Below are 19,772 nucleotides of genomic sequence, written 5' to 3'. Positions count from 1 at the left end.
TCCCAAAGGTCAATTTGCAGGTGCAGTGATACATTTTGTGCACGTAAATCAGATTGGCTCACAAGTCTTGCAATCGCAACTAAGGGATCTTGAAATATAGTCCATGTTTTAAAGCTGGATGATTCAGCATTAAGTACAAAATCTTTACAGTCAAATATTTAACTTCCAAATTTGAACTATAAACATGTTTATGTGCAGTAATATCAATTTAATCTATATTAGTGTGACATTTTCATCTTTAGATCAATGCTCATTTGTTCTGAACATGTCATAAAATTGATTAACAAAGAGGTGGTATATGGATAAATCTGATATAGATTAAGAAGGCCTGGGCCTGTCTATGCTTTAATGTTGAGACAGAGACACTGTTTAATATTAATTATTTAAGACTATTTAATATGTTTCAAAATATTTGGATAAAAATGTAAAGAAAAGTGGGGAGAAGAATCCAGATTCCAGTTTAAAAATGAAGATACAGAAAAGCAAAATGAGTACAAGAAAAAATAACTGAATTTGCATATTGCAAGTTCCAGTGTGGAATTCCTCCCTAGCACATTTGTGTGATTCAGTACTTCCCCTAGTATCCAAAAGGAGATCACTGACACTTATAGGGAGCGTAGTTCCAAAAAGGAATATTTGTAATTCAAATATACAGACTAATTAAATAACAACATTAAAAAAAATAAAAAAGTGTCTAAATAGTTTACTATATTTCTTAATTGAAAATGGTGTGTAAAGTACTTACAAAGTACATGCTCAAGTAGTTATAGTCTCCATTCTGCTGTTCAGATAGAAGCAGTTTTTAACTGTAAATACTTCTGAACTGCACAGCCCCTTTGTCATGTAAAGCTTATAGACATCCAGTGCAATATATAATAAGACTATTTAGCATTTTTGTGGTCACTTTAAGGCAGAAGATTGTGGTGGTGGTGGTATTTTCTTTCCTTCTTGGAGGATATATTCTTATCACACAATGTTTATATCTCAATTTTAAATTTTTGTTCAGAACTGAAAGATTATTTATCTCTGGATTGAGAGGGAGCTGTGGGACGAGGGATAAGGTAAAGATAGAAAGTGTGACTTACTAAGCAGAATTGTTGCCTCATGGTCAGCTTCTTCCATGGTGTAAATTGGCGTAACTCCACTGAATTTAATGGAGCTCTGTTGATATAACATCATTGGAGGATCTGGAACTTGAAAGCTTCCCCCCCTCCCCCTTTTAGTTAAATTACACTCTGATGCATTTTCGTAAACAGTTTCAGCAAGCTGCATGAAGTCAGAGGTATTACTTCCGTTAGTGCAGAGGTCCCCAAACTGTGGGTCATGCCCACCGAGGGGATGCGGAGGAATGTTCCGGGGGAGGGGGGGTGGGAAGGAGCACGGCGGGCCTGAGCCAGCCCCCACATGGGGTAGGGGAGGGAGCAGTATCGAGCCCCACTCCAGTTCCAGCTCTGCCCTGGCCCCAGCCCCTGGCTTCCATCCACAGCCCAGCCACAGCTCTGCACCCAGCCCTGGTTCTGGCTCCGCCCCCAGCTTTGGCCCGTGGCCACAGCCCCACTCCTGGCCCTGGCCCTGCCCCCAGTCTCGTCCCTCTTACCTCTGTCTGTGTCCCCCCAACCCTTCAGGACCCTGAAAAGTTTGTGGACCACTGCTTTAGTGTTGCAAATCATGCTGTTGTTCATATTCTGCAGGCATATCACAGTGAAAACATATAGCACTCCTGTTTGTACTACAGGAAGTATTCTGTCCTAGTTCTACGGGGATTTTTGTCTCCCTAATCATTCCTTTATAGCATTCCACATTCAGAGGTCAGTAAATCATCTTCAGCTATATACTAGTCACCATTCAGAGCTAATCAGGCTAGAAATACCTTTTTCTTGGACTAATGTAAGTATTTGCTAGATAAGTTTTCTGGAGCTCAGCACATGCCTAAGTCCACCTCTGGTTTGGCTATCACATAAGTATGTGCTGAATTTGAGGCACCAATTTAAGGTCCATTGAACTAAATGACTTATACCTCAAGTGAAATACATGGTTAGGTGCTGTCCTGAATGGGGATGCTTTCCTGAACTGGGGCCCAAGTATGTGTGTAAGAGAGAGAATTCGGAAGGGAAAACTTGTTTTTATACAGAGGCAGTGTGAGCCAAGAGAGAGAACATTGGACTGGGAGTCAGGGGACACATTTTCCATTCCTAGCTCTGTCATCACCTTGAACCAGTCACTTTCTCTCTACCTCAGTTTCTTCATCTTTAAAATTGGGGTAATAATGCTTACTCATATTTATAACAGCACTGGAGATCTACAAGTGAAAATTTTTATTTTAGCTGATCTTCATAAAATATTCTGCTTCTTTCTAGAAGGAAAGTAAATACAAACCCCAGTACAATATGTGGAATAACACTTAACTTTTCTAATAAATCTGTTCAAATACCTCTCCTTAGTACCTAATGCTATATAATATTTTGGACTTATTTATAGTTTTGAGACCAGTGAAATAGCACTAAAATTGTGGGTAGTGCTGGCTGGAAAATAGAAATAATTTTTCATGATAATTTTCATGATCAATCTCATTTTTTTCTCTTTGAAATTTCATTTTGGCATTCTGCCTAGTTGTTCTATGTAAAAAAGTATTTGTCAGCTGTAAATTACTGTTGCACTTGCAAGTGCAGCTTTTTATGACTGTTTATTAAATGATTACTTTGTAAATTGATGACGTTGCTGGAATTTAGTATGACAGTTTCAATAGGAGACAACCCTCGTTTCAGTTTAAATTTTAACAATAAAAATAGCTGGACTCTCTTAGAAACAACAAAACTTGTAATGGTCAGAATCAGACCAGTAAAACAGCTCCTATGTCAATAATATCCCAGCTGTTTTCAATTTAATAAACAAAACCTGAAAAGACTTTGGCTAGTTGCCATTGAGACAGATGGAAATCCTGGATTCTGAATGCAATTCAACAGCAGTTCTCTGCCCCCTCAATTTAGTTTATTTGGATTTGCCTCTCATATACAGAACTCTTAGAGCTAGAAACAAATCCACTGTTTTATACTTCCCCTACTGGGACTCTTACTGTTTCCTTTGCCTGCTCATATTCATTGCAAAACTAAGGAATTATAAAAGAGGCTGGAGGCTTGGGAGCTAGCATTTTAAACACTGGAAATGTTATATAATCCAAAGTGCACCACTGGCAAGTTATGGTACAAATATACCCTGTTCTTGACTTCTGAGTAATAAAAATGTTTAACTTACTGTAATTCAATAAGTTATAATGGTGAAAGGGATGGATTACTTTTTGTAAACCCTTCCCCTGTTATAATGATAACCCCAAAATGGATTATTTTTTGTACACGCCAGCCTAAAAAGGATTAGGAAACCTGTAGCTTTAAAACATTTCCCTAGATACACTGGCCCTGGCTGCCTGTATGTGAAATAAATAAGTAACCATCAGTAAATAATACTAATAAACTGAGTATTCATAAGGAGGTTAATTTAAAAAGACATTTCTTATTTGGCTGCTGCAATATTTTTGGTCACACCATAGGGCACTGCCCAAATCTCACTGGAAACCTTAAAGGAAACAGAGTCAACAGGCTTTTCCAGGGCTTTTATTTGGTCTAATTTTCTTGTTATTTATATAATGACCTCTTCCTATGGCACAATTAGCACTGGAAAGGAAACCTCTTGCGATTCATCTTGTGAAATGGATCTGAGTGCTTCAGGGCAGTAGGAGTCTGGCAGTCCTGAGCTTTGCTTAAGATTTTTAGCACAATTTCTTTTTTTTTTTTGGATCTTTACACATCCTGTTGTGTAGCACAATGCAAATAGCAAGCAATGTTCATGATGATTATTATATACAGGAATGACACCAGCAGCCTCTCTCTGGCTCTTTTTTCTTATTTTAAAACAAAACAAAGCAGGTACTCTGTTGAGCAGCAACTATCAGTGTTTGCTGGAAAATCCAAATGAGACAGGGAGGACAGTAAACAATTGCACATTGAAGTAGTACGTTGTAAATCCTAAATCAAGGTCTTCAAGAGTGACAAGTGATTTTAGGTGCTTCAGTTTCCGGGTGTCCAATTTCTGAGACACTACAAGGGGCCTATTTTTGAGAAAACGGGTGCTCAGTGTTTTATGAAACTCAGGCCCCTTTAAGGTGTTTCAAGATGAATATCCAAAATCACCAGTCACTCTTGACTGTTTTGTCCCTAGTACTATAGATTAGATGCAGTACCAAGGTCCAGACCACTTGTGAGAAGAAATGTGTATATCTAATGGTTAATGCATAGACTGGAACACTCATTAATGAAGACTGACTTTGGGAGGTTAACATTTACAGTGTCTTGATCAAATTCCTATTTGGAGCATTTAGCCTACATCCAGTTCCTCCTGCAGTTTCTTGTGGGTATGATATTCTTCTTCACTTCCTGCCATAAACTGTGGTGTAGCATTGCTGTCTGATATTAAACAGCTGCCATGTTTCACCCTAGATGTGTGGCTATTTTCTAATGTTGGATGACGTGATTCCAGTTTGGATCCTGAATACCAGTATATTTGTAAAGTAAACATCAGCTAGAAGAAATAGTAGTTAGAAAGTGTTGCAGTGACAGATGAATTAATATTTTATAACTTTGCCACACCTTGAGCATATTGTGGCTCAAAAAATGTATCCTATGTTATGCGGATCTGGAATATTATCTCTGGAGCTAAGGCTGTAAGTTTCCCTGATAGAAAGTATTATACTAGTCATCAGGCCTTGGTGATGCTTGTGCCTCAGACCTTTGAAAAATGAGATGTAAGTTTTGGGGATTTTTTCCAATGAAGAAGAGGAAAGAGTTCATTTTATAGACTGGTTTTCTTCTGGAAAAGGTCGGGTCAGAGGAATACAGGTTATTTTAGGGGTCATATACAACTGAGCTAGGTCTCCAATAATCAACTCTATATTTTTTAAAGCTCTGCATTTGACCATATTCTGCCCGCTAGTGCATTTTGTTAAGAGGTGAGTGAGGAATTTTTGAAAACCAGTGCCACAATCTACAAACTCAAACTAACCTTCTTCCCATATGCTCACAAAGCCCATGATTTACTGCAGCAACTGTGTAACATAGTAAGTGCTCTCAGAATTGTTACAAAGACAGAAAAATGAATGTTAACACTCATTTTATGTTCTGATCTTGATCTGTTACTTCCATGTGTTGTACTTTTGGTGCTAAAATGCTTAGTTTAAGTCTCTGGTTCCATTGTTGATCACTAGAGATGCAAAGCAGAGCTCTCAATGGGACTAGTGTAGAGCCCTGCAGCGGGACAGGGATCCCGCAGGTCCTGCAGGACCCGCTGCCATAATAGAGGGAGCGGAATTAAAATATAGTCCTGTGCAGGGCTCTGATACAAAGCAGTAGTTCTGCCAGCCAGTCATTTTATATGACCCAAGGTTACTGTTCTCTGCTACACTGCATAATCTGATAGTGGGCAGGCTTTGCCAAGGTAGCTGTTCTTGGCATTGCTCTTAAAGTGGTCTATCTGGCCCCACCCTTTGGGTCAGTTACAAAGGCCTTGTCTTCATTACCTTAAAAAAGGTGTGTTTTTAATTCAGTCTTTAACTTGTGTGAAAACAAACTTCCTTGTCTTCACTAGGATTTTAACTCAAGTTAAGAACATGCTTTTTTTAGTGAAGACAAGGCCACAACTGACATAAACATTATCTGTTTTTCCTGGCTGGAGCCCATGTTTCTTTACCCCTGTGTCCCCGACTGCTGCATAGGAAGATCTTGTGTAGTGCATGGGAAGAACTGTAGGCCCTCATTGAGGTCTTGACCTCCCTGAGGGAAGGCTGGAGCTCCCTGTAGGTTGTGGCTTCATTTAGCCATAGGCTAAATGTGATAATATCACAATCAGTGATTGTAACAGCAGCCATCAATCAGGCATCTATCCATTATCCCATAGCTGGGTCAGGACTCATTGAAATTAGCCAGGGGAATCTCCTTCTAGACTTTATAAGGAGCCTCCTCCCAGGTTAGTATTCAGTGAATACCACTGGTTGTGCTTGGATCAAGCCCTGTGAACTTTATAAATGCATCCCCCCTTTGATGGAGTGGAAAGTTTCTGGAATATTTTTATTAATCCTGTGTGTGCCTCTGTTTCCCTCTCTAATTTGCATTGTAAAAAAAGAAGTTTCATACCTGCTAAAAGAGTGCGGGAGGCAGGAGGTATGGGTGTCACCTGGCTGCCTGGGGGCTGGCTCATTAAAGAGCTGTCTCAAACGTAACCCAAATCAACATAGCATCCAGCAAGAGATACCTCTGAAACATCAACACCTGACAGCAGCACACTCCAGCAGGCAAGACTTGCGAACTGAGCTGGAGAACCAGGTGTCAGGTGACCGGAAGGAGGGCATCCCTTTTTGAAGGAACTCAGGAGCCCGAACCTAGGGAGACAAAAGAGGGATGGGGGGGTGGGAGCCAGAGGTGGAGTCCATTACAGCTTGGCTGGCTCATCATGGTACTGGCTTGGCATGTACTGTAGTGTAATTTCTGCCTCTCTGTGCTAACCTAAGTACTACAAGATTCTGTGTGCCAGGTGACTAATAAAATGTTACCTTGCTTTGAAAAGGCTGCCTGTGTCGCTGTAAGTACTCCCTGAGAGCATTGGCCCTGAGGGATACAGTACCAGCCTCCCGCAGGACTCTGGCTTGGCTGGATTCACTGCAGAGAGGCATGGAGACAGACAGGAATTGTTGGTGCCGAAGGCCCAGTCTTGGAGGCCACAGGCCTGCCCCTGTTGGAACTGTGTGTGTCCTTCGGGCCCGGCCCACTAAGGGGTCACTCCAGAGAGACTGATTGCAGGCTGGGGTATAGACCGGACTCTGTGACAGCCTGCATATAGTTTGAGCACTTTTTCCCCTTGGTTAAATGTTAAGCATAATATTTTATTCAGCCAAATCTCACCTCTCTGAAACTGGAACTCCATAAGGCTTTAGGGAGGACCTTGGAGCACACTTATTCTCTCACAAGAACACTTTCCTTGCTGCATATCAGAGAAACTGGGCTTATCTTTTTAACGCTAATGATCTTTTAACTAGTATTGTTGTCTTCACTTTTAATTGATTGTAATGTATTAACAGAACACAGGATCAATCTGAGATTCATTTATTGTGACATTTTATGGACCTAACAAATTACCATAAGCTGGCAGTTAATAAATGCAAACGTTTATAAAAGTTTGAAAGAGAGCTATTAGCTAAAGCTGAGAAGAGAGATGGGGCTGTTCCATTATAACAAGTTTCCTTACAAACACCTTAGATAGATTCCTGGAAAAGCTGACATTGAATTAAACGAATCTCATGAAAAACTTTTTTTTTATTTAACTTTTTACATCCGCAGGATCCTCCAGGAGCACCTCACAATCCTGCAAAAAGAGCGTTCTCCCTTATTTTGCATTTTCTCTATAAACTTTTGTTTCTTTCTTTGCAGGATGATGGCCTTCCAGAGAATGAGCATCAGCTTTCAGTAGCTGGGAAGATAAAGAAGCATTTCAACACAGGGCCTAAACCCAACAGCACAGCAGCTGGAGTTTCTGTCATAACAGTAAGCATCTGAAGTACACAGCTATAACATTTTAAAAAGTGCCCACAGAACAGTCTATATTCAGAAGATAACAGCAAAAGACAGCAAGGGCTTGCAACTTAATGTGAAGTGTTGCCCATGTCGTTGAAATTAATGTAACCATTTCAGATGCAGTTATGCATGAGGATTGCATACCACACTACACACAATTTGCAAGCTGCATCCCTCCAAGCAGCGATTAAATCGGGTAGAGATTTAGTTGTGCTGCATGCTGTAGTTACAATCTAGATATTGTCTGAAAGTAATGGAGCTTGTGAGACCGTCTCAACCAAGTCCAGCTAAATTTTATAGGCACATGCAGTACAGTATACAAATTTGTATTTTTCCTCCAAGATGAACATATGTATGTATCTCTCTCTCTCTCACTCACACACACACACGCACAGAAGATATTCAGAATTTTATTAGATTATTTAGGCAAGTACCATTAACCAGTAACTATCTGTTTTATCCACATTCACATCCTTTACTTATTTTTAATACATCGGCCTGTGTTTTAAAGCTTTTTTTTTTATTACTCATGGTAATGTTAATTCTCCAGATAAAGTCACCAAACAATCAGTGACACATTGAACATAACCATTCCCATATCAGATTACTCAGTGTTTGTTCCCAGCTTCCATAAATTGCAGATGGTGTGACTGCACATGTACACTGTCTCATACTGTTTCCACTTTCATGTTCCTCAGCTCGGCCCCTCCAATGGTGAGTTAAATCAGCATGAAATAAACTCAGCTCAACAGGCACAATCTGGCTCGCAGGTGTGAACTGTTTGTGCAGCAAAATGGATAAGATTACTTATCAGAAGTTACTAAGTATTTAACATTTCAAGCTGTGCCTCTCTCACTTTTTTTTTTTTTTTAAATAAAAACTACCTCAACGCGGAAACAAATTTCCCTCATGCTTTCCTTAGATTTTCAATCATCAGATAACATATAGTCAGCATTTTTTATTTTCATTTTCAAGCAATAATACCACAGTAACTCTCCCATAAGTAAAACATCACATACCTGCATTTCATATGAGCAATGGGTACAGAGTATGTTCTGAACAGCCTAGTTCAAACAGTGTTCTTTTTCAAATGGACTGCCAGCACGCTTGTCCATAAGAAGTACTGCTCAGGTCCTCTTTTCAAGGCTTTCAAAGCTTAAAAGATAGAAACGATGCTTTCCCTACCCCCTTCCATCGCTTGCCTCTTTTAATTTTTAAAATATTTTTATTTGTCCCAGTTGGTCTGGAAATGGATTGTTGACAGCAATTTGATATTTTAGTAATGAAAAAGGCATTGGTGAAGTGAATCTTTCCATTGACAAACATTATAGAAATAAATAAAACAAAAGCAAAAAGACTCACTGAATTTGGTAATGTGTTAGAATTTAAATAAGTACATTTAAGAGAGCATCCTTCTGAGTGGATACCACACCTTGGTGTGGTTAATTCTGGAGTTCTGCCTCTAAACTAGCAGTATTTTAAAAATATTGTTATAAAATCCAGAAAGTGGCTTAATTAACTAACTTCTTTCAGTAACTTTCCTAAAATTGGGGCGCTACACACATCTGTAGTGCATGTGTAAATTTTAAGGCAGACTGGCAAGTGCTGATTTAAATATCAAAAAACTTTTATATACCATGCATAACACCCATCTTAATAAACAGAATAAATAAAACCTTTAACCACTGTGCCTGCATTTAAAAACTAATGTAATACAAGTTTGGCATGGGATTGTCATTAACATTTTACTTTCGGGAATCTCCTTTTTTACTTCTACAATGCCAGATAATATTGATATAAAGCTTATTAACTAAGGCTGTTCCAAATTTATAATTTACAAAGCATATGCTCCCCAAATGCTGGAACATATTGTTCAGCACTAAAAATGTACAATAAGTATATCTTAGCCCTTTTTAAAAAAACCTGTTTATGGTGCCGATATATGTGTATACTGTAAATTATGTAAAGGGATAGCTAAAATACGGTATTTAGTTCTCAATTCAACTTCATAGTGATATTCTTTATTATACATACGCCCTTAGGGTAAAATTCACCACTGTATGGGGGTCCCACACAGGGGTCTATGTATCGAACCTTTAATGTGGAGCTTAAATTAATAAGGATTTGTGCAGGTCCGCTGGGCTGGGGGGAATTGCACCCCTAGTTTGTTTATGTTATTAGGTCAGAGTCATCTGGAAGTGTATTTTATTTATTTACATAAAACACTTTTAGTAAGCTGTTGACTTCTTCAGTAATATCCAAATATATTGTACTGACCCCTTTTGCGGAGGCATACGTTTGCTTTGGTTAGAATCCCCAGTAAAAGTAGTATCTGTTCATCCAGGTTCCAATCCTACAAACACTCACGCATATTCTTAAACTTTACTACTGTCATAAAGTTAATCATGTGCATAAGTATTTGCAGGATTAGAGCCCTAAAGCAGATATGACCAAAATATTTAATTTTGAAGTTCCATGACTGCATTTTTCTTATATATAAATCTAACATTTCACTAAAAAATGTAAAATGCATGTTTAATAGCAAGCATTTATTAAATAATCTGTTTAAAGTTTAGCACTAGAATTTTTGTTGAATTCTCCAAGGATGTCGTCACACTCTTTCCTTTGAATATTTTAAATTAATGACTTGACTGCTTAGTTATAATGTCTCCAGCCACTAAAGAAGAGAGCTGGTAATTATTTCTCAAATAAAAACAGATGTTTTGAAAGAGGTTTTTTTTTAAAAAAAACAACAACAATACTCTATGTCAGTACCCTATGGGTTTGTAATTATACTCTTTCTGTCTGGAATAATCCAGAGGAAATAAAAATCAATTTTAAAAAATGCTTTAATATTCAAAGATGTATTGCAATACATTCTATTAACTGAGCATAGTTCAATTTGTGTTCATGTCTGGAATGTTAAAGCTTTGCTTGTATGTTGTCACTTTTGTGCTTGTTTTTTGGCATTATTAAGACAGAAGAAAAGACTAATGATAACATTATGTTAAGGTTGTGTGAGGTCCCTGACTTGGCTACGGGAGTAAATCCCAGCTTGAGGCTCACGGGAACCATGTAGCATAAAGAAAGAAAAAAGCTGTTCTGACAGCTGATGGCCTGCCAGTGTGTCTAGAGATGGTAACCGATTCCTCTGTCTGCAGCGTTCTGCCTGTCGCAGACAGCCTCTGTCATTTGTGGAAACCAAATTGGTGCTGCTTTATCGTGGGGTGGGGGAAGGACGGAGTGAGGTATTTAAAATACATTCTAGTGATTATAAAATAAAATTAAAAGTGACATTTTAACAGTGGGCTTTTCTTAAAATGTGGAGAAGAGAAAAAAGCTTTAGTCTATTATTTTTGCTCAGTTTGAGGAAGAACAAATGACTTAAATGTCTATCTGTTGTTCTATAATTATTATTTATAACCTGTTTTTCTTAGCCTGTAGTCTCCATGGTAACTAAAATATTGTTTGACTTCTGCTTAGATAGATGTAACATTTTAAAATTCAAAGAATAAATCCCCTCCTAAAACAATTGTAACAGCATCCTGTTAGTTATAATATTTTAGTGTGCAATACTTTTAATTTCAATTTGTAAAAAACCTTGTCTTTTGTGTACTTGAGATGCAGTATAACCGGCTGCCAGCAGATGGCAATAGTAGATCAATCTACTGAAACTCAATGAAAAATGAAGTATGGGTGCAAGGTCCTCATCTTTTGAACAGGAAGTGGCCTTTAAATAATTCTAAATAAGATGAAACGTGCATTGATTTAAGAAAACAGAATAAATTATTAAATATTTCTCTTTATGTCTGTATTGAAAGTGTAAGTAAAATTTAAAGTTAGATGCTAACTACAGTTTAAATAACTGGTACCTAGAGACATGTTAACCGGCCTTTCTCAATCTAGAATTAGTAACTATCATGAGTATTGCACCAGTATGCCACAGTCTTAAGGAAACACACAATGGCCTTTCCTTTTGTAGAGCAAAATGTGAAAGTTATCAAATTATTCAGATTAAACTGGGCAGAGTGTCTCTCCAGTTTGACCCCCCCTGAAATTGTATCTAATCCTCTGTTAAAGGCTATCCCAAATAGATGTTAGTGCAGTGTAAAAGGGTTAGAGAAAATAGCACATTTTCTTTTTCTATGCACATTCCACTGCTAATGATAACCTCAATTTAGAACAATATGCACAATTTAAAGTTATATTTTTAAGCACACACTTTACCCGGTTTTTTTTTACACCATACTAAGTTAATTTTCCATTTTGACTTTAATTGCTGCAATTTAGTGAATATTTTACATCACAGCTTTCTACCATTATCTTTTTAAGCCTGAGATGTAAGGTGAAATGACAAACAGTGCAATGTTCATGAACCTGAGAAGTCCTGCTCTCCAAGGCTAACATTTTAAAAAAAAAACCAAACCAGAATTACCATAATTGATGGGATATCAAAACCGGATTCTTTTAATCTTTACACATGCCATGATTATGAAGTAGTCTAATTTAAGCCTGATGTAGTCTGTGTAGCCTGCTTGTTGTGATGGCTAACACTGTGTTTTTAAAAAAATATTAAACCTCTGTTTAATTGCAAAAGATATTTTTTCATTACCATTATGTGCAACTTAAAGGGGCACTTCTATATTTGGAGATACCAGGATATTTGTTAGACTTTTAGATGAATGCATAATGCATTAAGTTACTTATTTCACAAACTCCATTTCAGTTTAAATAAAATGGCTTCTAATATAACAAGATAGAAGCTAGGGCTACTTTCTTTTCTTTTTTTTCTTTCTTTTTTTATTCTTTTTCTTACTTTTTGTCTCCAGTGCATAGATTCAGGATGTTAGATAAGTGCCTTGTGAAACTGAAAACAGTCAATATGCACTAAATAAGGAACAGCTTGGTCTGGAGTCTTAATTCTTTAGCATAATATCGATCCACTGAGTTGCCCCATTTCTCTCTGCTCAGCTGGACCACGGGTTTACCATCAAGAGATCAGGGTCTTTGGACTACTACCAACAACCAGGAATGTATTGGATAAGGTATGAGATGGTGCAGCTCCAACAGTCAGTGTTTCCATGGCAACGTGCTGGCAGTCTCCATTAACCAGTTCCTTCAGTGGATAAACATGCTTTTTGATTTGTTATCCAGTCCATATGCTGCTTTATCAGTTTCATTTTAATCTTGATTGAGATGCCACACCCCGTCATTCCCTTTTTTTCACCCATTATTCACACTGACATTGCCAGCTTTCTCTTCATCGCACATGCTCAGTATCAATTTTCCTTATAGTTAAAAGGACAGTGTATATAGAAAATCTACCAGATATGCTGCAGCAATTGCCTCCCCCCCCCACCCCCCACCCCCCCCCGCCCCATATTGCTGGTTAAGGCATCTGCTTCCTGTGCACTTCTGTTTTTAAACACCTGGAACAGCAACAAGATCTCAGCATATATTTTTTTCTCTTCTGTATGAGATGTGGAACTATATACTGTCATTTTTAACCCATCAAAAACAATCCTTACCTTAGATTGAACAATGCATTTACCTAACATAGTACTTAGAAGCTCTCCCAAGTTTACTGAAATATAATGCATTGTATGTGCTGGTAAGCTTGTGTTTTCTAATTATGCACATTTATGTATGTTCTTTTTTTTTATTTTTAAAACCCCTTGTAGTTTTTAAATTTTTTTAACAATATTGCATGAATCAGTTTTTAATATTTTCCTACATTGCATAACTGTGTCAGGGTTGTTATTAGTTGACTTGACCTGTGTGATCAAATGGGACTTTGGCTGGGGTGGTTGTTTTTGAGTGGGTGAAAAGAGGGATTCTGCTGATGTCAGGCCCATACCTCCTCAATCAGTCAGGTGTCCCTGGTATTTTCATCAAGTGTTTATTTGCTGGCTCTTGTCCCCTTATTGCTCACAGGGTTTGATTTGTGATATCTGGAAAGATAAAATGAGTCCCAACTGAATATTTTTGCTAACACTGTGGTTGTTCAAGCCCAGAGAAATGCTTTTCATTGTGGGGGGCAGAGGAAGGCCTGTTCTGTGTATGGAACAATTCTACAAATTAACTTCATTAGCAAAATGGTAATGTTTACAGTAATGTAGAAATCTGCCCCTCATATCATTTCACTGATTGCATGGATCAGACTACAGCACAGTTTCCACAAAAGTTAGCAGTCCTCCGAACACACCAAAAATATGCCTATGAAAATTCAGTAGATTTTTAAATGGTCATGAAGGAGAAAAATAGCTCTTCCTCCTTGATGTACCCTTCAGATGAGAAGCAAAAAGTTAGTCCAGGTACACCATATAGATGCTGGTTATGATGACTACCTGAGAAATAGTTTCCATAAAAGTGCTCAAAGTTGTACTGGTTTGTGTAGTAGCACCTTACTAATTCATATTTTGCGATTGGGAGACTTACTGAAATTTCCATAAATCACAGAGTGTACTTTATTCATCTATTTTCTCAATTGACATAATGCTTCAGAGTATCCTAGTAAATAAAATGTTGTGTATTTTGTAAAAATAATATCCTAGTGAGACCTCACTTTGGCATCTGCACTTTTTCTTTATTGAGAAATGGAGGGAATCACTGGTATGTTCTGTGGATTATAAGTGGGATGTTTAGCAAAGTTTAAGCTAGAGAAGTCTTATCATAACTTTTTCATTTTGCTCATTGAGGAAAGTTTATATTTTGAATCAAATAGAACTTTGTCAAAGAGCTAAAATGTTTCGTTCTGAATAGCACCACTATGGCTCTTTTACTTATGCTATTTTTTTCTTTTATACAAAGTCAGAATCATTGTGTTTCTATTTGTCATGTAGGTCTCTATTTAAATAAAAAAAAGTCTCCAGCATCAGAGAGCGCAAACCTCTAGAGAGAGGAATTTGTGAGAAAATAGTGAAATGTTTCTAATCTGACTGGCCTTGACTCAGTTTAACTATGTAGCCCAGGTTTTAAAACAAACTGTACATCTGGGGGCTTGGGGAAAACTCCAATCCAGCAAATAGGTAAATAAATAAACAATATAAAAAGGCCATTTGACTAAAATGCTAGTAATGGCTTCCATCAGCATACAAAGTGACATATCCTTGAATAATGGGCTGGAGCAGACGGGTGATAATCTCTCTTATTCATACATAAACTGCTGTTTTCCAGCTGGGGGCAGTAACAATGTTTATAATTAGTGCTGTTCTAAACAGTGCACTCAGTGTGTAAAACCAAATTGGGAAGGTGGTGCTAAAAACTCATAGACGTATATGCTTAATTAGGAAATGTTATAATACCTGAGAGTCCCAGAATCAACACTATTACATACACATTATCTGCACTGATTGCAAATGCTTAGTCTTTCATCTCAGGAGCATTCAAACAACCACTGTAGTGACCAACATTTTAAGAAAGTAGTAAAACTATTTTCACTTAGTAATTGTTATACTATTCATAGAACTTTGCAAATTCTCAACGATAATACATACAGGGTTCATCCCTTCACTCTTATACAACAGTTCATTTGCCACAGGCCTTGAAAACTCATCTGTGATCACAAATATGGCCAATATATAAAGAAGAATCCAAAGAGAGATTTAATGCTCACGCGTTCTTTCATAATTGAGCTCTTGATTGCTTCGCTTAACCACTGATCCTTTTCTTATTTGATCCTCTAGTTTCTCTTATTCTTCTCCAAAAATGACAATGTTTCCACTTTCAATGAACCAGAAAACCATTTCCTTATTGTAGTCTAAATGTGTCCCTCCCTAATGTGCTCAAGATTCCTAATTCTGCTTTTGAACGCTAACTTTGCCCCCTCAAAGTGCTATTTTTCCTCTGTTGCCACAAAGAGCACCTGCAGTATTTTAAATGTAGTGACTTTGTTTCCTGAAAGTATTTCCACATTGAGATGTAGTACACTTAAAAATCTTTTCCTGAAGTAACAATTGCAGCATATTGTGCATAATAACTGGAAAAAGTATTACAGTGTTTTGTGTATACAAATAACAGAAAAAAATACGATAAACTAGTTCAGTAAAAGAAGCCTAAATAAAAATGTTAGATCATGTAAATTGTTTAAGCCCCAAATGTGATATAAGTTTTAAAAGCTGCATATATTATTGTAGGACATGTACTCCCAATGACACACTCTTTTCTCTGCAATTATAGATGAGCACTCTGGCAGAGCAGATCTGTGAATACCTACAGTGCTCTGTTTGCAGAGATGTTGTTTTATAGCAGCACTCTGTGCTCTTCAGTGAGCTTCTTTTTTAAAAAGCCAAAAATAAAATGTGCATTTATTGCACGTGCTCAACTATTGGATGTTCTTTGACAGAAACAAACAAACAAACCTGGCAGGTTTCTTGCCCTCTTATAAGAATCTCTATTTAGGGTTTATTTAATTGAGGATCTTAACAACCTGAGAGTGTTTGGTGAGTCTGCTGATCTTCAAGGATTTAAGTCAGAATATTAAGAGGGAATGGTGCCATTGGGTCTAAGTGTTGCAATGTGCCGTGTATAGGTATGTAAGATCACCTATATTACTTGAACCCCTTGACAGAAGCCCATTTTGACTTCAGTACTTTGCATAATTTAGCAAGAGAAGGTCAGTTGAATTTTCTTACTCTTGCAGCTTTATGTCTGAATCTATACATTTTTTAACCTATTGTTGATAGTGTTGTTTGAATCTTGTGGCTTTTGAGAGTTGAAATCAGAATATTAAGAATACCCTAGCACAGATGTACCTAGAGTAACTTCATTTTTAATGGAAGTATATCTTCTTTGTGATATGTCCACTGACATTCTATAAACTCCAGTGGAGCTAATATGATATCAAGAAAACATGTGGGAAGGTCATTAAAATATTTATCATGTAATGACAGAGGCAACTGCATTGGGCTTATCCACTGATTTGTAATGCAATTGTAGCATCCTAACAACCCTGAATTCATGTAATCATTGACTTTTAAAAATATGATGCTCACAGTAGCTGCGTTTTTTTCAAGCTGAATAACTCATTTCAAATTCCAAAATCCCACTCTGTTCATAGTGTACCTGATTCCTCATTGCATCTAGTACAGTCATCTACACCTGTCCAAACTGCTACAGAGTCAAAATACTGTATTTATATGTTTTACACCCTTTGTACCGATGTAAGTGACTGCACAAGGGGCAAGCTGGTGGGCAATCACACTTTATCTGTAAAATTTACTTTTTTCAAAGAATGAAGCCTTTCTGTAAATTTGACCCTGGTGAAGACAGACAAACATCTCAAGTCATTTAAAATCTCTCTGCCACTCTGTGACTAAGAAAACCGCAACTGATTTACAAATTATAAATAAAATTGCACCCATGCAAACAGCTTTGAACTAAGTTTCATACACATGTAATTTAAACCAGCTGAGAAGTCATATCCCTAAGAACAGGGATGTTAAATAATAAACATAAACTGAAATACAGTATTGTGAATCCAGTGGTCATACATGTACTATACTTGTCTTTTTTTATATATGTGCCAGTGTAGTATGAAGCATAAATGAAACTGGTTTTTTGGGGGGTGGGAGGGTATGGGAGAGGTTGTGTATAAACCTGAGAAGCCTGTGAAGAAACATGTGCAAGACCTCTTGTCCTAACACTGTATAGCTGCTACTATTGCCGCATTAGTGGTCATTTTTACCATTAATAAAATCTACTGTAACACATCACAACGTATTGAGGTCACCAACCAGAACCTTATACAAATAGAACAAATTACCCAGCTGGAAACATCTAAACAGATCTTTTAAAAATAATAAAACAGGAGGAAAATGTCAATATTTCAATAGTTATGTCAATTTAATTCCATGTGCTAACAAAGGATCTCCAAAATGGCAAGCAAATTGCAAATATTTCCCTGCAGATGGACAGTGAGAGAAGGAAAGGGTTTCTTAGACTAACACGTGAACAGCTGCATCTCCAGTTCAGTCTCCTAGCTAGTATGAATAATGGATGGACTAAGAGGCAAAATGCACAATAATGTTCTTTTATTAATGAAATGAATAATTTTTTTTGGAGGCTAACAATAAATTAAGAGAAGAGAAAAGAAACACAGTCACTGTTCACATTCATAAAATACAGTTACTTAAATCCAGTAATTACTGACTGACAGAAAATGTGACCTAACAGTAAAATGGATTCTTCCCGTTGCAAATCCAGCACATATTTCAAAGCAGACGTAGTAGTGAGCACCTATCCAGACGCACCGCGTTCAATATTTGCCATGGAGAAAAACCTGTGTGAGATTCGGGAGTGCTGCAACATTACCAGTTAGAAATCAGGAAATAGATATCACACATGATAAAATCTTGGAGAAATGGTAAATGCCCCACATTAGTATGGCAGGAACAATGACTATAAAATGTCTCTGTTGCTTCCAAATACATAATTTTTATTCACAAAAATAGCTTGTTGACCATATGGTACTGGGTATCAGGAGTACTAAATGTTGATACAAAATACATTAGTGCTTAGCAAAAGATGCTTCAGACCCATCAGCACCAAACTATTGAAGGCAATCCACTTACCTGCTATTGGATAAGTAGCTTTATATTTCCTCAGATGGATTGTAAGAGGACAGCTACATATCTTATGTAAATAAGCTATAGTTTAATTTGGTTACCATCAATATAGTCTGGTCCTCAAAGTTCTCACCCTCTCACCCCAAGCTGAGAAGAAATGCTAAAATATGGTAATGAAAATCTGGGATTTGCAGCCCTGTGAGGCATAAGTGTACTTCAGATCCTCTTATTATTTATTGAAAGAATAGCTTAAAGTAGAAATGCCCTGAAAATCCATAATGGACCAGTTCATGCACCAGTGAACCTTCCAGCTGAATAGCAGATGAAATAATAAATCTATTAAAGCATACTATATTTGCTGAGCATCCAGGCAATGTATTTAAGAGGTCTTTGCTACAAAACAGGTTGCTGATTTTTGTCACAAATTAACCATTTTTTAGAATATGCCCCTAGGTGACACAAGGTACAGTAACTAAACCATGCATTCTTTTATTTCTACAGTGTACACAACCATTTCCTCACATTCCACAGAATTATCTGTTGCATGCTGAACTTCTTCAGAGGAGAGAGATAATTGTGGCTTCATAAATAAAACATAATTTTTAACAGTCAGAGTAATTAAACATTAGAAAAAAATTACCAAGGGTTATAGTGGATTCTCCATTACTGACCATTTTTAAATGAAGATTGGATGTTTTTCTAAGAGATATGCTCTAGGAATTATTTGTGAGGAGTTCTATGGCTTGTGTTGCTCAGGTCAGAGTAGATTATCACAATGGCCCTTTCTGGGCTTGGAATCTATGAATATGAATCTATACATTGAATGAAAATTAAAATGTGCTCAGAATGCATTTTAGTGAGATTATTTGTGCAGTTATAGAAACCATAAGTTCGAAGTACGTGATCCACATGCAGGGCAGCATTGGCCCAGTCCTGCGACTTCAGTGGGAGCTGGGAATGCTCAGTACCTCTCAAGATTGAACCTATTGAGAGAAGCAGAAACAGCCCATGCTATAATTACAACATGTGAAAGGCTGTAGAGTGAAACATATTATGTTGTATTTTCTCATCAACTGTATATTGATAAGGATTCCTCCTACTTGTCTCTTTCTCACCTTATATATTTCTCTAATGAGTCTTCTGGGTGGGTAAAAAGATTCTTGGTGTCTCTCCAACAGGGAGTGAAAATACATAATGCCACGAAGCTACAGACAAGCTCTGATAGATTAGAAGCAATGAGATGAAATTCAAGGGTGAATTTGGACTGAATATCAGGAAAAACTTTCCAACAGTGAAATGTTATATTGGACACAGATGCTAAAAATGTGGTCTAGGGAATTAATCCTACATTAGCAGTGGGTTGGACTATGTGACATAATAGCTTTTTTTACACCTCTAAATGTTTTATCCTATGAAACTAAAAGCACCAGTTAATGTATTTGTGTATTTTAAATAAAATGGCCCCCAAAGGTCCCTTAACAATGACAGCAGAGTAGGCTGTTGGATTTTCCATTATACACCAAGATGACTTTAAACGCAATAAATGTCATGATGCTTAGTTATCTGACGGGCAGAACATTTTAGGTGGTTTATA

General features: G+C 37.3%; 1 protein-coding gene across 7 annotated transcripts in view; it reads left to right on the top strand.

Annotated features, from left to right (window-relative positions):
* Positions 1 to 19,772, top strand: part of DCLK1 (doublecortin like kinase 1) — a 332,990-nt gene that overhangs the window by 305,865 nt on the left and 7,353 nt on the right. For 5 of the 7 annotated variants that reach the window (XM_037892346.2, XM_043531863.1, XM_043531855.1 and 2 more), the window contains one exon: positions 7,470 to 7,583. In XM_037892346.2, coding sequence (XP_037748274.1) covers positions 7,470 to 7,583 — 114 coding nt within the window. Of the gene's footprint in view, positions 1 to 7,469; positions 7,584 to 12,584; positions 12,659 to 19,772 lie in introns of all 7 variants that reach the window. The other 2 variants (XM_043531859.1, XM_043531869.1) reach the window with 1 other exon arrangement.

This window comes from Chelonia mydas, chromosome 1, assembly GCF_015237465.2.
Source record: "Chelonia mydas isolate rCheMyd1 chromosome 1, rCheMyd1.pri.v2, whole genome shotgun sequence".
Lineage (NCBI taxonomy): Eukaryota > Metazoa > Chordata > Testudines > Cheloniidae > Chelonia > Chelonia mydas.
The sequence above is the reverse complement of the archived record's forward strand: the minus strand, read 5'-3'. Positions and strand labels throughout refer to the sequence as shown.